We start from the raw sequence: 23,297 nt of genomic DNA, 5'->3' as shown, positions 1-23,297 counted from the left end.
GAGAGCTGCGCTCGGAGGGGCAAGCTGCAAACAGAGTGCACCTCCACAGATTTCCTCGCGGAGTACTTTGTCGGATACAACAAGAGGTGAGGGACATCCACCGACTGCCGGGGGGAAAAAAAACAAAAAAACCAAACAAAACAACAAAAAAACCAGAGAAAGAACGTACAACGAAACACTTCGGAATGTGCATTTCAGGGATGTACAGACCGAAGCAATTGCCAATACGAATTATTGTAGGGATAGAACAAGGCCGGAGGGGTCCGCAAAGCCCCGGGCGGGGGTCGTTTCCTCGGGGCCGGGGCGGGACTGGATGGGACGGGACCCGCCCGGGGAGGTGCCACTCGCACTTCCCCGGCGTGCCGCGGGGGCGGTCGCGGGCGGGTGTCGTTCCCCGGCGGGGCGGAGGCGGCGGAGAAGCGGCGGCGGGGGGAACGATGACCCAGCGCTGGGAGCCGCGTCCCGCCTCGCCGCTGGACCAGGAGCTGGAGGCGCTCGGGTAAGCGGAGCTCGGGGGGAAGGGGGAGTCCCCCGCACGAAGGACACCCTAAATGGCCGTCCTGCAGGTGGTGTCGGGTGACCCGGCGGGAGCTGAGGGAGTGGGAGTTGCTGGTTGTTTGCTGCTGGGTTTTGGTGGTGCCGCGCCACGCGATGGGAGCTGACGGGGTGGGAGATGCTGGTTCTTTGCTGCTGGGTTTTGGTAATGAAGTGAGTGATAAGGTAACATGAGGTCTGTCTCAACGAGCCCGACAAAGGGCTCCGGGCATGGTGTGCGGTCCCTCGGAGGAGCCCAGTGCCTCGTCCCTGTGGCAGGTGGGAAAGGCTGGAAGGCCACACGTGAGTGGGAGGGATAGATAATAGGAAAAACTAGAGCGCAGGCAGGCGTTTCGAATCCAGTGGAGAGTTTGCGTCAGTTTCCCTCAGAGAACCTCTGTGATGTTGAAACCTCCTATGCTGGGAAGAGCCCAGATTGTGCCGTGCCACTTTCCCACGTTTCAAGGGAGCACCAAACCCAGAGCTTGGACTCAGAGCTGCTGCCCTCCCCGTGCCCTCCCGTCGGCTGCCTCCCGTGGTTTGGTCTGGGCCCTGGAGCTGAGGGCTGCTGTCCCAGCCTCCATGCCGGCTGCTCCTCGCAGGGCCCCGGGAGGCAGCAGGCTTCCCAAAGGAGCCGTAATTCTCAGCCATTATGAGGAGGACATCACGCTCACTGACAAAGAAAAAAACCCCAGGAGCAAAAAGGAAGGCTGAAGGCTGCGATAGGCTTTCCCTGTCCGATGTGACACACCCATTCTGCCTGTCAGTTAGTTTTGGTTTTCACAGGAGAAAGGCAGCGTTGCCGTGGGTAAGAAGAAACACGGGCTGGAGGAGCTGCACAGGTGAGTGCAGGAAAGATAGGATCAGTGGCAGCAAAGCAAGGGGGAGGCAAAGCAGAAGAAAGGCCAGTGATGATTCTGACAAAGCAAAAAGGCTCTGGTGTCACCTCTGCATTCAAAAAGAATAGATGAAAAAAGTAAAGGTGTCTTGCTTCCTGAGTACTTACAGATTAGGACCAAATCATTGCATATTTTTGTGATTAATTCACTTAGAGAAGAAATTGGAGTGCAACAAAATGACTTGAAATTACCATCTCCACACTGCTGATATTTTCCCATATTTAGAAGAACCTTTAAAAGAAATACCGGTTCATGGAAGCATCTAACAAGTATGATATTAAGTCACTTTGAAGTGGTATCCAGAGTGGCCATTATATGCTTTTTCTTTGCATCTGCAAGGTTATGCTCATCCTAAAATAATATCTTCAGGGAAGAAGGGAAAAAAAAAATAGTTGCAGCTGTTGTGGGAAGCCTTATTTCCAATCACTAGACTTTTATTCATTTACACTATTTGGTCTGAGCTGATAACATACAGGTAACACCTGCCTAGTAATGGCCTCACTCATTGGCGAGGAGTTCATCTTCACAGGTGATCTTGTAGCACTGCAGCTTGAGGTGGTACCTAATGTGGTGTCCATAAGAAGGAGAGGGTACAGATGGGAGTGATACAAATATGCGTTTTTAAAGCTGTAGCTTCTTTATTTTATTTCCACTTCAATGGAAAACCTAAACTTTTCACCCTACCGCAGAACACTGAACACCTCCTTCAGAGGAACCTGTTGAGTTAAATGCACTAAAGGCGCAATGCCAGGCAAAGAGTTCCTTCAAATTATTAAACAAGGCCCTTTCTTTTCAGCTAGTACTAAAGTAACTTTTTTTTTTTTTGGTCTTTTTTCTAAAGAGAAAAAGAAGTCCTCACACAGCAAGCGTTCTTGTAGCATAGTCTAAAAGGTCTCTTAATGCAAATACTTCTTCAGCTGTGAGAAGTGGGCATGTCACTCTTCAGACCATAAAATTGAGTTTTCAGTCATCACAAGCGTTTTCCAACCTAAAGTTAGTTCCTGACACTGTCACAGTGCTGAGTTCCCCTGGCACCCAATATAGTAGTATCTAGCACAACTGAGACCCGGTTCTGGTGAGGAATGTATCATTGCCATAGTAAAGACCAACAGAGACAACAGTCATTCAAATGAGGAGCAGCATTGAAGTTCAGGGGCCTTTGTGGGGGGCTGGAATTTGAAGCAGGTTATTTTAGAGCTTCTGCTTTATGGTGCAAAAATCAAAGAAGTTGGCTAAGGTTTGAGGAAGTGTGAAATGAGTACTTTTCCTTTCCTTTTCAAGAAAGGAGGCTGAGTGCTGGGATATGCTCATAGTTTACAAGGTTAGCTGCTCATCAAAATGGAAAGTTGTCAGCAATGTAGTGAAAATTCAGCTTACAGTCAGTTTCGTTGTGAGGATGTGCATATAGGTGGACCTAATGCCTAATGAAAAGGGAGATCAAAATCAAAACACATTGTTAAAAACTTGTTGTCTCGTTCATTAATTTTGTCCCTGAATGTGCTAAAATGTTTAAAAGGGAACACTGAAGTTTGTCAAAAGAGAGGTAAACATCTTGGCTTAAGGGAGAAGGAAACTGACACTGGGATTCTTCTTTGAAGGTCTCTTTGGTTACTCCTATAGTCAACCCTTTTTTCACTTGCAGTTATTGCTGTTACAGCTGAAAGGACAGCCTTTATATGCAGCGTGAAGTTCCTGTGAGTGATCACGTACTACATGAGTCTGGGGAATTCCACATTTCAGTTCACATTATTTGCGCAAGAGATGAGAATGTGGAATATCCCGTCATCCGAGTAATTCCAGGCTGTTCTGGTAGAGCAGTTTCCGTCCCAGTACAGCATAGTTTGGGTGATACTGTTTGCCTGTTGGAGGTGAAAGGAACGGGGCAAGAGAAAATAAGTTTTTGTAGCCTTTTTCCTTTTGTAGCCTGAGCTTTCTTTGTCACCCCTTGCAGCAGAGCTTCTGTGCTCCTCCGGGTTTGACAATACCGTGACAGACGGTATTTGTAAGTCCGAACAATACATTTCATGCTTAGTTTTCATAACTGAAGAGAAGTTGAGCCACAGACCTAAATCAGGTGAAAATCAGAATGAAGGCAGTTGAAAGGAGGGGGAGAGAAAATGGAAGCGAAAAGCAGAAGCTGAACTAGTGAAAGTCTACAGTTAGAAGGCAGGAATTTTAAGGCTGGACACACTGATGTTATTTCCTTTTATTTCTATTTTAAAATTATTTTTCCTTTGTAATGACATCCTTGTATTCCAACGAAGTGCTTTACATAGGCACGTGATTAAGTGTTTTGGTGTGACACATTGAAAGGATGTCTAATAAATACCAGTTTTGGTTGCCTGCCACCTATAACTTCTGTCTTAGCATTCTTGCCCTTTTGTAGGTTCTCTAGAGCTCTGTCGACTCACGTACCATTAAAAACCTTGCCAAAACTTTACTTTTAGTGACGTGAGGTACCCCCCTGCAACTTTCAGATGGCAGGCAATGCTTCTAGGGTTTGATATTAGGAAAACAAGTTTAAGAAAAACCCAAAACAACTTAACTTGAGAGATCACATCTGGAAGTTGCTGAAATCCAGAATGCCAAAAATAGAGAACTAGTGTCAGTTTTGTGGAGTCATTTTTGGACTACAGGCATGTGAAGAGCATTGAATCCAGTCAGTGGAGATATGTCAGTGCCCTCCTGTGCATTCCATCAAGCAGTACTATGTACCACTCCTTTAACCTAAGAATGGGAATACATTTTGAACCTAGTATATGGTTTCAAAGTGTAAGCAAATTCAACTCCTTGTGGAAGAAGATATTTTTTAATAAAAAAAAAGATGTAAAACTTGCCATCATCTACCACTGCAAAAAAACCCCCACCCCAAACAACAAAAACCCCAACCAACCAACTCAGGGTAAATAACTGCTATGAATAATACTGGAGTGAAGTCCTACTGCAAGCACATCTGGACCATTCTTGTTACCCTTCAGAAGTGGCTGAGAGATGAATTAGATTTGCTGTGTTTCTGCTTGGGTCCTTCAAGGTGCTTTCCACAGGGATGGTCACCCACTGAGGAGCACCATCTGCAGTAGGGGAGGGGGTTTCTGAGAAGGAGCAGAGAATTCACAGAGCTGAACACCCAGAATCTCCTTCTTGCTTCGGAGAAGGAGCTTTAAATGGCCTGACTTTTTATGAAAGCCAGCCTAACGTGCACACACTTTCTAACTCTATCCAGGCTATAACCGTCAGAGAATATAATCTGATAAGGCCACAAAAACTAAGTGTGACCTCTACCTACTGCATTTATCTGATAGCTGGGCATACCTCAGAGTTATCACTCCAGACACTAAACCGAGAGTCTTCTAGCTGTTCTTTCTCTGGTGCTACTATCTTTCATTTCTATGAGGAAGAAAAGCGAGTGTTTGTACCAGGTGTTATTCAGTTTGCGCATAGAAATGGCTGAGAAGAGAGTTATCCAAGTCTCTCAACATTCATTCTTGCATGAAGGAGTGTTTGTGCTCCCTGTGTGTTCTGTAACTGTTAAGAAGTTAATCCACCTGATGCCAGCTACAAGTTTATTCACTAGCCCCATATTTACACAGGCATTAATGTTTTGCAAGATGTCCATATGGTTTCTTCAAAAACAGCATTACCAGAATCAACAGATGCCAAACCTAGGGGCTCTCTGGTCTGCAGGGACATAGAAATAAAGTTTCATTAACATTTTTCATTGAAACAACTTGGGTTGTTAGAGAACAAATGAACACTTGGATGATGGCGTTCTAACCCGAAGAGGGAGCTTCCCACCTCAAACACTGCTGCAACATATTTGTGATCATCACCTCAGTGTAGGTAGCTCCAGTCACTGTATGAACTACCCAGAGATGTTAATGCAAGAAGAGATTTTAACATGAGTGCATCCTGTTCTGGAGTTGTGAGGACCAGCACAGCTGCAGTGATATGGCTGCCAGCTTACTCCACAAGAGAACCCCACTGCTGACTGGATGGGCAGATCTTTAGGGCAAGGCTGTGTGCTCTGATGAGTTTTGGCTCCCTGGGGCACTCATTTCTCTCTCCTGCTCTTATCAGCCATGTTGGTAAAGTCCTTCCTATGCTGTCACCAATGCGCTCAGAACTAAAGAATAGGCTAATTTTTGAAAATGCTTTTTTTCCCCCAAAGATTAACAAAGGTAATCTCACTAGATATGCATGCCCATCCTAAGATGTGCTTTCATTGGCCCAGCAGACTCTTCTATTTTGAAGAGTAGGAAGAATAATATGGTCATTCAGCAACACTGATAACACAAATGTGCTTATATGTATGGGATTAAGAGATTTAATGTCATTTGGGACAAAGTTAAAGTAACCAGAATGGATAAATGACAGCAGTTACAAACTCTGAGACTGAGATTGCTAGTCAAATTATGGAGAAGTAACCCCAAAAAGGTGAGGATGTGGATTTTTTTAATGGGAGAAATGAAATTATTAGAAAAGAAAAACCTCTATATATCAGACAGGAAGGTGTGCACAGCCAAGGGTAGCCAGCAGAAGTGGCTTGAAAGCAGGAAAGGACTTTCATCTATCTTTCTGCTTGTGTTTCTTCTGAGAAATGCGAATCAGGAACCCCACAAAATCTTTGCACTACTGATGATTTTCAGTCTGACGAGTGTCCAAGTACAGAGCATATTTCTGAATTTTTTTTGTAGTGAATACAGGAATCTATAAAGAAGACTTTTGGAAGGAGCTTCAGAAACAGGAGCTTCAGAAACAGCATGGTTCAAAATCAAAGACTGAAGCCAAGCTTTTTGAAGGACTTTCTAGGGGCTTCAAACAGATGGGTGTTTTTAAAGTGTTTTGATTTCCTCATTTAAGAAGGCAAGAAGGTAGATTCAGTATTGTCTTTTCTATCAAGAGTTTCCTGTTCCAGGTATCACTCTGACCAAATCTTTGTTTGCAAAGCCTAGCCATGAAAAAAAAAAATCACTCTGAAGACAACCAAAATTTAAGCTAAAGGTGACTGCCTCTTACAGTGTTTTGCCAAATGATCCATGTCTGCCATCTTGATTTGCCTGCAAATTTCAAAGAACTGCTTAAAAGATTTATTTTATGAATCAGATAAAAAGAAGGATTCCTCCTCTGACAAATACTTAAATTTACCTCAAGTATACATAGTAGTGTCTCACAACAGAACCGTTTGGGTTTATTTTTAGTCCTGTTTATTTCTATTTGTATCATCAAGCAGGCTTGATTGGGAGAGCAAACTGTTTGCACAGGTGTGTATTTACCTTCCTGGGGTCTGTGGTGCAAATTCTAAATTTTCCACAGCATTTCAAAATATTACCTATGCTTGTGCAATTGCAACAAGTTTTGTGTGACCATTTTCACAGTGGAATATCCACATAACCCAATTGAACCATCTATGACAGTCGGGAAGTAAAAAACCCCCAAAATATGTAAAACAGTCCCTTTGACACTAAGATCTGTGGTACTGCCTCACATCCACTTCTACTTTTTAAGCTGAGCAAGAGGAACACAGTAACATTTGAGAGATTTTTGTCTGAGACAGCATATTTAGGCAAGATGACCGGTGGAACGTTGTCAGCAAAACTGCGCTTTCAAACAACATTACATTACCAATTAAGCGGGTGGGGTTTTGTTGTTCGCTTTTGGTCAGTTTATTTATTTTTATTTGCATAGTGGTAAAATTTTGTTAGTCACTGGCCTTTTATGTTTAAAGAGAGTGTGGACTTTAACATAGCACTTTTTAAACATGTTTTTAAACATAACATTTTTTAAACCCTAACTAAACTCTTAGAAAAAGGCATTTCTGGAAATAAGGTAACAGCACACTTATGAGCAAGGTCAAACTACATTCACCTCCTTCATGCAAATGACCACTGGCAGATTCTGTCAACGTATGCTTCTTTTGCACAGAAGTGAGAGAAGTGGTGTTATGAAATCCCACCCAAAACACAATGTTACCTTCCCAGCTGTAGGTCCAGCCAAGCATGCATGCTGATACGATCCCCTTCACATCAGGACAGGTCTGACCTTTGACTGTTACTTACTTGGGCAGTTAATCCCAAAGCGGATTTTGGCTGACAGGTGTTTCAGAAGATGACACTTTGATCTTTAAATATTCATTATATTATTCTCCTGTGTAGATGGCCCACGAACAGCATCCTAGAGCCAAAGCAGCAATACCCTGTCGGTATTGAGTTTCGCATGGATCTTGTCTTCCACTGGGTTAATGGTCTGGAGTCTCTTATAAAGCAATTTATCAGCCAGCTGGCCTTTCAGCTAGGCAGCTGTCCAAATTCAGAGTTAAAGCTTTGTGTGAGATGATAAGTTTAGTGGCAATTTGGGAAGAACAGCTAAGGAGAAGGAGTATTGCACCCGGGTCCAGTTTGAAGACTGCCACGGTACAAATTCTGAACAGTGCTGTGATGACACTTCTGCTTTCAGTGAAACTGTATTTCTCTGGCTGAAACAGTGATAGACTTTGACCCCAGTGCTACAGGCACATACAGTTTAAAGGAAGGGAAAGGAGACCTGTCACCACTCCACTCACAGACATAGGAAGCTTGCTGCCTGCAGAACTGTGCCTTGGATGTAGTATCCCTCCCTCCTGCACCACAGGCTCTAGTGGGTGTATATAGCTATTGTTAATATCTGCACACACGTCTTACAGGACTGGAACTCCAACCTTGTACAGCTGCGGCGCTTTTTTGTGTTCAGCCTCAGGTTCATTTCTAAGGAGATCCTTGGCTGTTGAAAGAAATTGGGTGTTTCTACTCTGGAACATTAAAATGAAATGGAATGGAAATGAATGGAAAGAAAGCCATAAACTACATTTCCTGGACTTCTTTGTAGGACTCTTTTTTTTTTTTTTCCTCTGAATTCCTTGCAAAATTGTTCACATAGAAAAACAAAAGTTTATTTTCACTGAAGTTAAATTGAAGCAGGTGTTAAGATGTTTTCCTCCATCTTTCAGACCTCATGTGGCCAAGGGGCAACAACAATGAAATTTCTTAATTTTCACTGAAATTTCGTCAGTTAATTTTGAACACTGTAATTCTAACCTTAGGCAAGCATGCTTAATTGCAGATCTTAGTAGTGCAGATCTGTTGTGGGAAACACAGAGTTTGTGAGGAGTTTAAGTGCTGCCTGTTTGCCCCAGAAGAGGAAGTGTACCAAAGTGTATAGATATGTCAGGAAGTACAGATTCTGAAAATAGACAAAGGATTCTGTATGCCCCCCCAAAATTGCCTTCACCTTGTCAGCACAGACCTGGGGGTAACTTGTTGCTCATACAGGTATAATTTGCAGGGTTCTTTAGATTCAAGCTGTCAGCTGTTTGTACACAACTTTGCATTAACAAAAAATAGTTCTCTGAGCATGCTGAAAGGCGGCTGCTGAAAGGGGAATGGATCTGTGTAACCTGTGAGTCGGGTGGTAACTCAAAATTGTAGCAGCGATGTTGCCGTCCTTCCTCTTTCTGTAACCCCGCTCCAAAAAGCAGCAGCAGCAGCAGCAGCAGCAGCTGTCGGTTAAGGGCTGAGAGAATGATGCTTTAACCCTTTGTGTCTTCCCAGGTGGTACCATGATAATCTCACCCGGCACGCAGCAGAAGCGCTGCTGCTTTCCAACGGGCAGGATGGCAGCTATCTTTTGAGGAAGAGTAATGAAAGGGAAGATTTGTACTCCCTCTCCGTAAGGTAGGGTATGGACAGAGTGAATTGATCTAATGCTGCACTTCCACGTCTGTTTGCATCTCTCATGTGCTGAAATGACCTACAGGTTTTTTCCTAGGCCTCGGACTATTTTGAAGTAAATTCCTAGTGGTGTAATCCCACTGAGCAATGTTTTGTTAGAGGAAAACAAATAATTGATTGGATTTGACAGTTGCTCTCATTTTTCCAAATTGTAAATTAATTTTATTGGTAGAAAACATCGTTCTGTGGATTGGCTGTAGATTTTCAGTCTGCATGATAAAAATCTGTATGGCAGTTACAAGAGCTTAAGAAACAGCCGATGGGAGTAGAGAAGTTTTATGATGAGGATAGTGGCAAACTTACCATCTAACAGGTGCTAACTTCACTAGTTTCTGAATCCCTCAATAGGAACCACCATCTCTGAAGGATGTTCCAGTGTTTGACTGGATGGTTTTCCTCCTCTGTTGTGGGCTAAGGTTCAGTTGTAGCCAGTAGTGCATGACTGACTTAGACAGTATTTTGCAGGTGACAAATGTCAGGCCCTTGAAGTCAGCTACAGCAATTTACATGAGTTTAGGACACTACAAATCACATTTAGAAACTCTCCCAAGAAGAGGAGAAGCCACAGTATTTTAGAGAGGCAACACAAAGGACATATACATTAGACACACAAGTTGGTCTCTGCATGTCAGCTGAGAGGAGGTGACAAACTCTAAATACATTCTTAGCCTTTAGCAACTGTATAAGCAGCCTTAGAGTAAAATTTTAAGCTACTGCGTTCAAGCTCATTTGTGCCTCAGACTGAGCCTCTGAACAATTGGTGGCCAGAGCTCAGATGAATCACATTAACTTTTTAAGCTAAAGCCACTTTGAACAGTGCAATGATGCTGATTATTTACAACCTGACAGGAACACAGCATATGCTCTTGAGATTGTGGCTTTCTGCACATGCAGTACCACAAGCTGTTACAATTCAGAAGTGCAATTTGCACATACCCTGTTCCCCAGCAAAGGCAACTATGAGCTGTTTCACCCATTTCTGTCAGAAGGTCAGGAGCAAGTGTGCCTATACATACACTGTTGAAATTATTACCACTATAAACAGCTATTTATGCAAGGAGCTTTGGGGATGCCCTACAGATCTGAAGGTGATGTTACAAAATGAGTGTTCAGAGCAGCAGTGACGGAATTGAGGGCAAGTGCTGGGAAAAAGAATAGTGGCACTTGTAAGTAATAACTTTCCTTAAAAAAAAAAAAAGTAATTTAAAATTAATCGTCTCTTTTGTCAATACTTTTTGACTTTAAAATGTAACTAAGCATTATTTGAGATAATCTACCTCAGACAATCAAAAGTATACAACTAAGCTAGTTTTAAAGGGCGCTCAGGAATCAACTTATTGTAATAAAACGAAATTTAAATAGTTGCTCATTTAATAGGAAAAAAAAGTGTTAGTTAATGAAAATAAATTTGCTGCTTTAATGAATTGTAGCCTTAAAATACCTAGAAAAGTCTACTTCAGGCCCATTCCAACCTCTTGTTCAGCTCTGGCTATATTAAAAAGAATTACTTCCTGCATTACCACGTGAACTGAATAGCCCAATCTGGAGTTTGATCATTTATTCTGTTACATCAGTTTTTGGTGGTACTGCTCCCTTAATACTGATTTTGACTTTAAAATGTTTAAATTATTGTCTATGTTTTTTTTAATTTTACCTTTTCCTTTCAAGTTTTTGACTAATATTAAAACTTAATTTTAGAATAAATAATTCAGTTTTGTTCTGATCCATTTCTGTGGAAAGGATAAATTTAGCAATTCTAGCTGTCATTTTATTTCTCTCCTAAAATGTCTTCTGTAGCTTTTACTTTACTTTTTGTCTCTACCTCTCGAGGAACTTCAGTCATTATTATAGTTTTGGATTTTCTTAAAGGAAAAACTGCTTAGACATCCCTTGAGGGTTTTATTGACAGCTGTAGGAAGAGAGATCATGTATTGCCCGAAATCTGCTCCCCCAGTTAAATTAGCCAATTTGAAAAGGAAGCAGGAAGCAGAGTAGAAGTTGCTCTCATTGCAACATTATATTTCTTATGAAATTAGAGGAAAAGACGGAAAATCCTGTCATTGCAGCAGAGTTACAGCAGCTCTGTGCTGGTGAGGAGCATTTGCACTGGGCTTGTTGCAGGCGTTGTGCCCCAGCTGACTGTAGCACAAAAAATGCTGGAGGCCAATAGAGGCACGTTCTACAATATCATGAATACTGTTCAGAGATAAATATTTAAGTACCTAGTGATTGAAATCATAATCTTCAGTGGAAGTGGAAATAAACAATGAAAAAGACACTATAAATCCCTTTCTTCACTCTATTTTCAGTATATTTTCTATATAAGTTTTTACTCGGACAAAGTTTACTCCAAACTATTTCGAGTGCTAGTAACATTAACAAAAGTAACTTTTTCACTGGAGAAATACTTTCATTAAGTGCTTCACTTTCTTTTGAGTCAAAGTAATAGCCCATCTGGGAAGTGAGGCCTTGCACGCTTCTCAAATACCATCAGGTTTCACAAACAAATGCTGTTACTTTCTCTACAGCCAAAGGAGCCCGGTCCACATTTGATAGTGCCCATCATAGAGGAACCATTCATCCAAAGAGAGACAAAACAAATTGTAAAGCCTTAGGTATTCAAAAGCAGGTTATCAGACCCCTATTTGGGTGCAAAAAGGAGACAGCTTATTTTTGAAAGAGAAAGAGAAGACATTTTAAATGAGATTGGGATGCTTCCTGAAAAGTAAGACAAGTCCCAAGTAATATCAAGACTAAAGCCAGTAAGTGAAGGGATATCATCCTGCTTAGGCAGAAGGCTTGAAATCTCTTTTGTGAGTCTTTTTACTGATGCAAGAGTTAAAGTAAGGGTTAAGTCACTTGGCCTTTCTAGGCTTTCATCATCTCATATCTGTAAAGCAGCAGTTCAAATCTGGGATGTGCTGAGTATTAGCAGGGACAGTAATGGCAGTAGTATTACTGCTAGGACAGTGAATGTCAGCCTGTGCCCTGGGCCAGATTTCCTATAGTGAAAGCTGCTATTTAAGGACTGTGTATCCCAAAAGCCTCTGGCATTTATGCCTTGACAAATATTCCTTTTTTATTTTAGGGGAAAAGATTCTGTGAAACACTTCCATATTGAACATACAGGAACTTCATTCAAATTTGGGTTTAATGAATTTTCTAGCTTGAAGGAATTGGTCATGCATTTTGCCAACCAGCCTTTAATTGGAAGTGAAACAGGTAAGGAGAGCCATATGTTTGTAAGAATACATTTGTAGTCATGCTTCAAACAGATTTAAGTACAAGGAGCTTCCAATGTGATAGCAAGTAGATCTACTGCTGAAGTGTTCCTCTTCATAAATTCTCATTTGTATTACCCTCAGGTATCTAAAAAGTTCCCCTTCAAAAAAAATCAAGTACTCTGAAGATAAACCACACTGGGTTTTTGCTAACCAGGGACGTGAGCAGCTTTTAATTACTCAGAGGAGGAAGTGTTTCAAAATGCGCCTGAACAGGGAGGAAACATTCTCAAAAAGGGCAAAACCAAAGCAGGGCGTTTAGTGAGCAAATAAACACTCATCTATGAATTTGAAATCTCCTTATAAGAATAAATGGAAAAGGGACTTGAAATTGTTTACGTTCACTATTCTTCATCTAAGGAAGAAGTCTGCAGTGTTATGTTCCTCTTTCCTATAGGGAATGTGGTCTGAACCAGCTCTCCTGTTCTGTCTACAGTGCATCAGCCTGCTGATGCCATGTGCCATCACAGTGATTTGTCTTGCTTTTAAGAGAGAAAAGGCACGGGATTCTTTAACAGACAATGTGATGCCTGAATTAAAGCTCAGAAGATTAAACTTGATTCCTACAAGTGAGCTGAGCACGACCAGACTAGAACCCCTGGAGAAACAGATGTGTGATATCATATCATATCATAATAATGCCAGTTTTAGGTTTTTCTTCAAACATAAGAGTTGAAGATGTGTCAGTACAAGATAGTGCCAAAAACTTCAGCATCCTCTGTAGAAAGTGCATGCAAATAACTCAGAGTAGTACTAGTTATATATGCAAGAGACCAGTTAAATGATAGTTGGCACATGCCATAACTGTAATATGTCACACATCAAATATGCACTCTTTTAGTGCAAACATTAAATTCAAGGGTTGCTTTGCAAATTCCTTCCTCCAAGAAAAGTGCAGTTGTACACTCAATAAGGCACTAGTATCTTTTAAAGCATTCTCTTTTTAAATCACTTTGAAGAGTGGTTTGAACACAGGGTTCCTACTTGTATCCTCTGTGCCAGTAAGCTATTTTTCCTGTGAAATCAGATATGCATCCACAGGCCAAACTCTGTAAAGATTTCAGATGACATATAAAACTTGTATTGACCCATTCCTCATTCCTTCACTGCACATATTACAGACATTAGTAAGCAAGGACTTGGTGATATGTGATCTCTGTGGATGGCATCAACACGGCTGAATGATGAGCTCACTTGTCACTTCAAGGCTTCCTAATCAGATTCTGCTGGCTCTGTGAAACCTCCAAGTTGGATGTGCTACAGAATGAAAAAAAAAGATAAACTTGGATATCACATTAAGAAACATTCCACCTTACCTTATTATGGATAACAGCAGAGAAGAAGGGAGTGTTAGCACTCAGGCAATGTTACTTCAGATGCAAGTGTCAAAGTTTTCCTGGATGGTAACCAGTTTCTGTCAAAAAGGGGGTAGGTGCTCATCAGTGTCAACTCTAAGCCATGCCTCAGTGTGGCAGAATGTCTGTCCCAACACAGGGTCACACAGCAGGTTGGCAGAAGGGCCAGAAAGGGAGTCTGATTTAGTAGGGAACACTTTCTTTCAGTGAAAAGCAGCAAGTGACCTTTAGCTCAGACATTAGTAGAAAGTAGTTGGACCAGTTTTTCTTATTCCCTGTTATACTTGCAAACAATTTTCTATAGAAATACTCTGAGATCAGGAATGAAAGAGTAAAGCAAGACAGCATTTTTCATCTTCTCCTTGTTTTGAACAGGGTTCTATTAGACAGAGACACATGAGATAGGATGTGTGATGGTTTCCACTCTCTTCCACTTAAGTTTATCTCAGGGGAGCTAGTTTTGTGTCTGAAGAGGCTCACCAGCCTCTCTTTGATCAGTACTTTAACAAACAGGCCTACACCCATGCAGACTGGTCCATGGAGTGCAGTGGTTCTTTTGTACCGAGACAGCTGCAGGTTTGTGCTTCAAGCCCAGCCTTGTCCGTATTACAGCTTCATTTGCTACCATCTACTTCTCTGAAGTGCAATGGGTACATTTCCTTCTAAACTACAGATAACTATAAGGAATGCGGGGCTACTGTGTTTTTTGAGATGGTTTATTGAACAGGCAAGATGGATCTTCATTCAAAGTAACAAGGTCAACATGTTATTCTTACCTGTTTGCTTTGTTTATCAGTTTTTAATTAAATGATTTTGAAAACATGTAATAACTTTGTAATTATCCAGACCAAAAAGCCAAAGTAATTTAAAGCTAACATTTCTATCAGTGAGACTAATTTCATTCTTCCTTAGAAATAGATTCCATGCACAAACATGCAAGAAGAATCTTGCTACAGTGCAGCTTTTACTAGTTCTTGTGTATAGTCACTTGATGATTCTGTACAAGTATCTTTTGTGGAGGAAGAAAAAGCCACAGAGAACTTACTAAAAAATAAATACTGTATAAAATGTTAAATTAGTCCTTCCAGTTCTGCAATGGGGCTTTTTATCCATGGTGGACAGATGATGGTACTCTGATTCTATGCAACAGCTTAAGAGTAGTTTCTGCAGAGTGGTGATAGGTGTGTTCTCAATTTTATTCTAAATGGTAAAGCATTATTTTTCTGCAAGACCAGAGAGACATAAACTAATTTTTACTTTTCACTTATGGCAAGTTGCATATATCACATTTGCATACACCCTCTGTGCCTCTGAATATATTTCAGTTGGTTACTTCAAATATAAGTTTTTCCACTTCACTTTTTAGCCTTTCCCATTACAAAATTACTAAATTACTCATTCACTTGTAGGTTTCAATTCCAAGTTCTTACCAATTCTACCATCTCTCCTCTTTAAGACCTCTTTACAGCATAAAATGCAAATGGAGCAGCACTTGGTATGCTGTGACATTGTTTTTAAAGAACGAAGTTAGATTGCATAGCAGTTACTATTTTAAGCAAGTTCTTCACTATTTTCAATAGTGTAATAAATTCACTGACTGAGAATGCAGCTTTTTTGCACGTGCAATAAATGTGACCTTATTTGGAGAACAAAGAATGGCCGTAATCAAACCATTTAACTGTTACAGTAAAAACAGTTAAAGGAGATGGTAACATGGGCTTATTTGTAGGAAGTCTGTAATCGAAGCTCTGACAGATTAAGTGGTTTAAGCAGCAAGTAGTGGGTTGTTGGCAAAACCAATGACTCTTACGACCTCCTATCCTGTTTAGCATCCTTCCTACCCACCCAGCCAGCCTCCTTTGCAGGAAGGGAATTTAATGGATCAGGTGATCCCTGCAAGCATTAGGAAGCTCAGAATTTTGAAAAGGGACCATATATTTACAGTTTTCACAGTTGCCTTTATAATTTTAGGAAAAGGTAAAGTTAACTGTTCCACAAACAGTAAGCTACTGACAATTATTTTTTCAAATGGTCCCGCCAGATGAATTACTCCTGATCTTTGTCTCTCCAGGAACCTTAATTGTATTGAAGCATCCCTACCCACGGCAAGTGGAAGAACCTTCCATTTATGAGTCCGTCCGAGTTCACACTGCAATGCAGACGGGAAGGACGGAAAGTGATCTTGTTCCAAATGCTCCCTCAGTAAGTTGTGCTCTGGTAGGAGGGGTGCTTCTGGCCTGAGTGTAGCATGATTGCTGGAGGGAGCTATGGAGTAAGACCAGTAATTCATCCCTTTATGGGTTTGTAAATGCAGGAAGTCTTTGCCAACCAAGGCAAAAACAAACACAGACTTGCTAAGTATGGTCCCATGACAAATCCTTTTATAATTGTTGTCACTGATACCTTCAGTGTCACTGGGAAAATATTATCTGCAGCTGACCTAACTGAGTCTGACCATCCAAACAAAAGAATATGTGAAAGATTGTCATTCTCCTGTTGTCTTCCTTTTAGCATGCCATCTTAGCAGTAACATTATCATGAATTAAAAACACACACACACACAAAAAAATCATCATATCCATTTGGGCCACCCGTTCTGACATCTGAGACTCACTTGGACAGTAATTAGAGGTTCTAAGTCCTCTGTAACTCATATCTAAGTGAGAGAGGTGGTTTCTCCAGAACAGTTTGCTCAGAAGAGAGAGGAAGGTATTTTAATTATATACTATATTGTTTGAGAAAAAGAGGAAGAGTTACATTAGTATGGGTTAATGAAGTTGATAAAAGAACCACTTCTGATGTGTCTCACAACCAACCCTTCATGGCCAAGTTACACTTTAATCTCCAAAGAAGCTTGACTTCCACATACCACAAATAAAAAGACAATAGTTTTTCAAGAACAAGTAGCAACTTTGCAGGAATTTGATTCTTACAGTCTCGCAGGTCCCTACCCAGAATTTCAGGATCTGAGAAGCCATAAGGTCCAAGTGCCATTCATGATACTAGTGAAACAGTTCAAAAATCATTTTTTTCAAAAAGCCCATTGAACATAACAGGTTTTTCCTCTCTAGCATGTGGTTGTTTGAGAGAAGAGAATGCCACTGTAAAACACCACTTTCCCCTCTTTGCATTTGAGGAGCAATTTCTGTGGATAATTTCCCTGTCACTTAAACCCCATGTGCTTCGGGTTACAACATGTACTGAGTTAGAAACATCTAACTTTACTAAATAAACTCTAACTGTAACTATTTTGCTGTGCTTGGTTCGGAAGATGCAGGCCAGTGGGTTGCTGAGGAAGGCACGGTCTAGGAGGTTGCCTTCAGAGCCAGCACAGGTCCATGTTTTCCCTAGCAGAGGATCCAGCTGTCTGAGGGGAGCATTGGATTGAGGACAAGGCAAGTGGCCATAGGGAGTTTCCCAAAGAACAGGCTGCTCTTCCATCTCCTGGATGTAGGCAAAGAGGGGAATGTGGGAAATAGAAGCAGAGCTCAGTCTCTAACCCTGATCCTTTTCCTTGTTACTTCACAGCTTGGTACAAAAGAAGGATATTTGGTAAAACAAGGGAAAATAGTTAAGGTAAGGAAAACTCTTACTGCTGTCTTCCACTCTGATCAGCCACAGAACCTACAGACAATGTGGAGCTGAAATAGCTCCATCTGCATTCCCCCTGCATTCCCCTGCAGAAATGAACAATCTGTGTTGTGACAAACAACAGAGCATGACTGTAAAACAGAGCAAGTTAACAGCTTTAAAATATTTTTCTTTCCTAAGAAGCATTAGACTAAATTCTCCCAAGACAGTTACCATCCATTGTTGATCTTTCAGAACTGGAAGACAAGGTGGTTTACACTGCATAGGAATGAACTTAAGTATTTCAAAGACCAGACAGTAAGTAGCAAACCCCAGTTTTACTCTTGAAACCTCTACACAGGCAGCTGCAGCCTCCTTGTATCTCTGGTTTCTCGCATCTGTATCACAGCTTCCCAAGCTAAAGCTTCTCATACTGTCAGAGGGGTCAGACTTTTCAAGTGAAGTCAGAATTTTGCTGATGACTTCAACAAGAGAAAATAAGTTTTACATCTGGAAAACATTTACTGTGTTCTGTCAGTCTTAGCTACTAGATAGGGTGGTTGTTTACAGTGGGTTTTTTCATAGAATCACAGAATGGTTTGGCTCAGAAGGGACCTTAAAGATCATCTCCTTCCAACCATAGGCAGGGACACCTTCCACTAGACCAAGTTGCTCGAAGTCCCATCCAGCTTGGCCTTAAACATATTGTTGGGTTGCTTTGTTAAGAGGATTTTAAGCTACCAGCGTTACACAGCTTTTATTGGTCGCTTAGACACACAACCTAACAGATACTGTGCTATCCAAGTAGTTCTAAAAATACTAGTAGTATATTTTGCATTTTTTTATTTTGTCCTATTCTTTCAAGTGGTCTTACAGTATATGTAGAAAACCATTCATTAAAAAATTCCACTGGCAATCATTAACCTGCAGCATCTGGGAAAAACATTGTGCCCTTACAGTTGCTGCTCCCTTTCTATCTCAACCTAAGTAAAGATAAGAAACACCTCTAGAGTTTCTTTGCCCTTACAGTGCCTCCAGTTCAGGTTCCTTCATAAACACAGCCAAGCTGTTTATCTCTGCACCTCTGCCAAGGCTTGTTTCAAGTCTCTAACAGATATTTATGCAACAGCAGACACAATTGCCTTCTCTCACCAAACATTACAATTTATAAACAGTTATGTTTTTGCACATCTTTCCATCAGTTTTCATTTCAGTTCAAGCCAACTTGAATTAGGTTTGCAGGATAACATTTCAAGAGGCAGCACTCCAATAGTAACTTAGCAGGCAAGAAGGTGTCTTTGTCAGGAGTATGGCCTCCTTCCTGGCAGCAGGTCTGGTGTCTCCTGGCACTCCTGTTGTTGCTGTGGGGTTGCAGATACCTACAGGTGTGCAGCTTGCAGCTGGCCCTAGGATGGCATTTGGTAGCACACTGCAGCACAAGTGGCTTCCCTGTAGTGAAGCTTATAACTACCAGCCACTGAGCCAACACAAAATGTAAGGAAAGAAGAGAAAGGAACAGACACCTTCATACTCCTGATGAAGGACCAGGGGAACAGCTAAGGGCGTTCGGGCAGAAAGCAAGATGGTTTTCTGCTTAAGCTGCCTCTTCTGAGGTCTCAACAGTGCGAGGCTGAAACAAATCAAGGAGGAACTCTCACACATAGAGAGAATGAAACTCTTAAGGGAGATGGATTGCACTTATACACAGTCTGTGTCCCTGCATCTGTGCATTCCTGGTCTTGTCCAAAGAAACTAATATGTGTGTGTGTGTGTGTATATATATATATATGCATATACACACACTGCTCAAGCAGCCAGACCCATCACTTCTGTTGCAAACATTAGCTCTGCTTCTGCATTTTTCCTTACCCAGCTACATCCTTTTAAGGCACTTAGGAATTAATTAAATCTGTAACAGCTGGCTAGGTCTGGTAAGACCTATACCCACCCCTTTGTAAAGCTTAGTTGGAAGGGATACCAGATTTGCTGCTGAGTCAATTACATTATAAGGCATCAGCCAAATCTTCAGCAGTCTGCATCCAGCTCAAACATTCCTGAACTAGAGATCTCCTCTGTTGTTTGTCCAGATCTGAACTGTCCTGGTTTTTTTATATTTAGATCAATTCATATGATAATACTGATGCTACATTTGTTTCTATTGTATCTATGCCTGGAAAAATCTAGTAAATGTCTAGATGCACTGAACTGAGATAGCCTTATCTTCTCTTTTCATAAGTTTCTGTTTTAAAAACATTTTATTTTCAAGGCCACAGAACCAATTCGGGCACTTGACTTAACTGAATGCTCAGCTGTGCAATTTGACTATTCCCAGGAAAGAGTCAATTGTTTCTGGTAAGCTGCAGTACTTTGTTCATCTTGTTGGGAAGGTCAAAATAGAAGAGGAAGTTAGAAATGTAAACACTGGGTGCTTCTGAAAGGCCCCTTATTGGTTGTGACCCTGCTCATCCTCTAAGCCATGGGTCTCTTTCTGTCAGCCAACCTCTGTCAGTCCTGCATGGCTTTGCCAAATTACTGCTGGCAAAAGGTGGGCCTCTGTGTAGTGGGCATTCCTTTTTCTAATTCTGTGAGCCTGTATAACCATCTCCTAGACCCATGGATCTTGAGTTCAGACATTGCTACAGGTCACATGGTAAACACTTCTGTGCCCAGACGAGGGTCTTTTATCCCTATGGACCTGGGACAGCATCTCCCTGATCTGTAAATGACCGTCAGCCATTCTTGGTTAACCTCCCTCCTGGTGACTGAGCAGGAGCACAGCCTTCCTGCCTGGCTCTGTCTGACCAGGTGTTGGTGCAGGCCAGCTGGGCTCAGTTTTAGGAAGAACTCCCCAGTTGTTCTAGCAATCTAAGAAAGTTCTGTTTACTTACAGTTTAGTGTTCCCACTAAGGACATACTACTTGTGCGCAAAAACTGGAATAGAAGCTGATGAGTGGATTAAAATACTGCGATGGAAACTGGTAAGGGATGTGCAGTGTTACATGGCAGGATGGCTCAGGTAGCAGAACCCTTGGTACTGCCATCATAAACCCCACAGTACTGTAGCACCCAAGTACTACACTTCTCATCACCGGCAAGAGGGGAATATTTGTTCTGGCTTCCAGGCCAGATAGACTGGAAATACAGTTTTCACATAATCACAAAATCAACTAGGTTGGAAAAGATCTCTGAGATCACTGAGTCCAACCTTTGACAGATTCCCACCCTGTCAACTAGACTATGGCATTGAGTGCCACATCCAGTCTCTTCTTTAATACCTCCAGGGGTAGTGCCTGGTCACCTCCCTGGGCAGTCCATTCCAATATCTTATCAGCCTTTCTGTGAAGAAATTCCTCCTAATGTCCAGCCTAAACCTCCTCTGGTGCAGCTTGAGGCCATTTCTTCTTGTCTGTCACTAGTTGCCTGGGAGAAGAGGCCGACCCCCACCTCCACCTTTCAGGTATTTGTAGAGAGCAGTAAGGTCTCCCCTGAGCCTCCTTTTCTCCAGGCTGAACACCCCCAGCTCCCTCAGCTGCTCCTCATAAGACTTGTGCTCCAGACCCTTCATGAGCTCCGTTACCCTTCTCTGCTGGACTCACTCCAGCACCTCAATGATCTCCCTGAATAGAGGGGCCCAGAACTGGACACAGCACTTGAGGTGTGGCCTCACCAGCGCTGAGTACAGGGGGAAGTACCAAGTCCAGGGGCACACTGTATGTGCCTGCAAACCCACTTCCACGTTTTCAGGATGCAACTTTTAATATGCACTCCCATTAGGGAGAAAAAATTACTTCCATCTTTAAGGATGTCATTATGTGGTCGGTAAACATTATGGATCATCAGCACAGACCACACACGTTAGGTCATGAAGGAAGCAATGAGAAGACAATGTCAAGGCTTGAAAGCACTACTTCCTAAGAGATATCAGTAACTGGGTTGGTCATACTCACCCACATCCGCATGCATGCCAGCAAAAAAGTAACAGATTGCCTTTCTGTTCCAGTCACAAATACGGAAGCAGCTGGAGGAGCGCAACGCCACCCTCAGTTCCTAGCTGTGCCGCCAGCACTGCTCCGTTGGCAGGAATTGCCTCTCTGCCACGGGAAGGTAGCGCTTACCAAAAGACAGTTTCACATGTCACGGTGAGTGTGCGCCTTCACCCAGCTCTGCACACAAAGGATCCCCACAGCCGAGTCACGCATGGAGACTGCTGCAAAACCAGTGTTGGTTTGAGATGGTGTATGCCTGTAATGCACTTAATATCCAAACATCTGTTAACTAATCACAGAAGTAGTCACTGCTGAAAACTTCTGTGGTTATTCAGAGCACTCTTGTTAATTTATTGCAAGCTCCATCGCAGCTAACCATCAGTATCACGTTCTGTAACCTTGAGCCTGTTTTAAATATTTAAAACGAGTCATTCCTGCAAACATTAAATATCTCTTTTTTATTACCTGTTTAGGCATTAAACCTAAAGAAAAATGACAGGTTTTGTAAAAATGACATTTTTGTAAATAGTATCTATGTGGTAATCCAGAGAATATTTCAAGGCCCTTTTCAAAGTGACGGATGACTAACACTTAGTTCTGGTCAGATATATTTTTACATGGTTTAGATTTATACCACAGTGATGGCTAAAAGTGAATGCTTGTTTCAAATAGGTAATGGTGAGCAGCACACTTGTTTACAAATCAGGGTTACAAGAAACAGGAAGCTGTTTCCGGGCAGTCATGCAGAGGTACCCCAGGACCTCAAGGCTGGGTGACAGGGCTCTGCAGAAAGCTTTGTCTGTAGCAGCCACCAGCGTTGTTAGCAGCATTACGAGTCAGGCTCATTACAGTCCCCCTTGAAAATGCACCAGGCTTTCTATTTTTTCATCACGACAAAACGCACCAGATTTTGTTGCTTTTTTCCCCTCACACGGAGAACCCAAAACAAGGTTTTGTCCAGAACTGTGTTTAGCATTAAGCACTGCTTGCTTTATATTGAACAAGGAGCATCACGTATGCTAAAAATACAAATTTAACAGAATACATCTTCTATGTAACCTGATACAAATTTACATCTGTACTGTGCAAGACTCAGACACATTAACAGTATTGTGGCTCACAACAGGGGCAAAAAGTGGAAGCCCAGGACTTTGGTGCTGTACTCAAAATAGATATTACATTTTGGAAGCAAAGCGTGACACACTGGAGAGGCCCAAGACCATTTGGCCTGACCTCATTGGCTGACCCAGCTGCAAGATGCCCTGAGCAATCCTGAGGCTCCTGGAAGGGTAGGGAAAAGCAGGGAGGCCCTGTCTCCCTTCATAACAGCCAAATTTATGCTAGAACAGCACACACAAACCTCCCACTATGCAAACACTGCAGCCTGTGTTGAGCACTGCTCACGCAGCAGGTGTTACGTAACTCCCTTTACTGTGAGAAGACTGCAGAAGAGGAAGATTGAAACATACTGGCAGAAAGAAAATATATATTTGGACACAGGGAATAGCATTTTATTGCAACTTAGAAATTCAAAATATTTGTAAATATTTTTATACAGACTGTTTTCTGAATAAAATGTCATTATAAAACTACCACAGGTATTTGTATTCCTGTACTGTACCGTTAAAGCTTTGTGCTCCTTTTTCCCTTAAAGAAGTGGTTTAACAAACTGGCATCCCCCATCTAGCTTGAAAACCTTCACTGAGTTTGTGCGAGAGAGAGGCAGCAGAAGGGGAAGAGAGATGATCTTCTCCAGCAGCATCACTGTTCTGGGAAAACAGCTTGGAAATGGAGTTTGACGTGTAACCACAAAAGCAGCCTTCCCTTTTTCACACGGACAGCTGCTTTACAAAACATTAGAAGCACGTTCAGCACATGGTGTCACAAACCAAAGCCAGTAAAAGAAACA

At 41.9% G+C, this 23,297-nt stretch overlaps 1 protein-coding gene across 2 annotated transcripts; it reads left to right on the top strand.

Moving 5' to 3' along the window:
- The first annotated feature begins 389 nt into the window (after window positions 1-389).
- DAPP1 (dual adaptor of phosphotyrosine and 3-phosphoinositides 1) lies at window positions 390-21,883 on the top strand. Of its 2 annotated transcripts, XM_050337773.1 has the most exons (9): window positions 390-499; window positions 9,017-9,139; window positions 12,285-12,418; window positions 15,904-16,034; window positions 17,361-17,408; window positions 17,658-17,720; window positions 19,669-19,754; window positions 20,293-20,380; window positions 21,403-21,883. In XM_050337773.1, exons 1-9 carry the CDS (start codon window positions 438-440, stop codon window positions 21,451-21,453), a joined length of 786 nt encoding a protein of 261 aa, XP_050193730.1. In that variant the 5' UTR covers window positions 390-437; the 3' UTR covers window positions 21,454-21,883. The 2 variants fall into 2 exon arrangements, with proteins under 2 accessions (XP_050193730.1, XP_050193731.1); XM_050337774.1 differs by lacking the exon at window positions 17,658-17,720.
- The last annotated feature ends 1,414 nt before the right edge of the window (window positions 21,884-23,297 follow it).

Source organism: Myiozetetes cayanensis, unplaced genomic scaffold, assembly GCF_022539395.1.
Source record: "Myiozetetes cayanensis isolate MyiCay16 unplaced genomic scaffold, myiCay2020 scf7, whole genome shotgun sequence".
In the NCBI taxonomy this organism is placed as follows: Eukaryota; Metazoa; Chordata; class Aves; order Passeriformes; family Tyrannidae; genus Myiozetetes; species Myiozetetes cayanensis.
Note: the sequence above shows the minus strand (reverse complement) of the source record. Positions and strands in the feature narration are given on the sequence as shown.

Bases quoted from the DNA above. Each gene is read 5' to 3' on its own strand.
- DAPP1 (XM_050337773.1), top strand. From the start codon at position 438: ATGACCCAGCGCTGGGAGCCGCGTCCCGCCTCGCCGCTGGACCAGGAG. The intron at 17,409-17,657 runs GTAAGGAAAACT...TTGATCTTTCAG, and splicing joins AACAAGGGAAAATAGTTAAG to AACTGGAAGACAAGGTGGTT. The intron at 17,721-19,668 runs GTAAGTAGCAAA...TTTATTTTCAAG, and splicing joins AGTATTTCAAAGACCAGACA to GCCACAGAACCAATTCGGGC.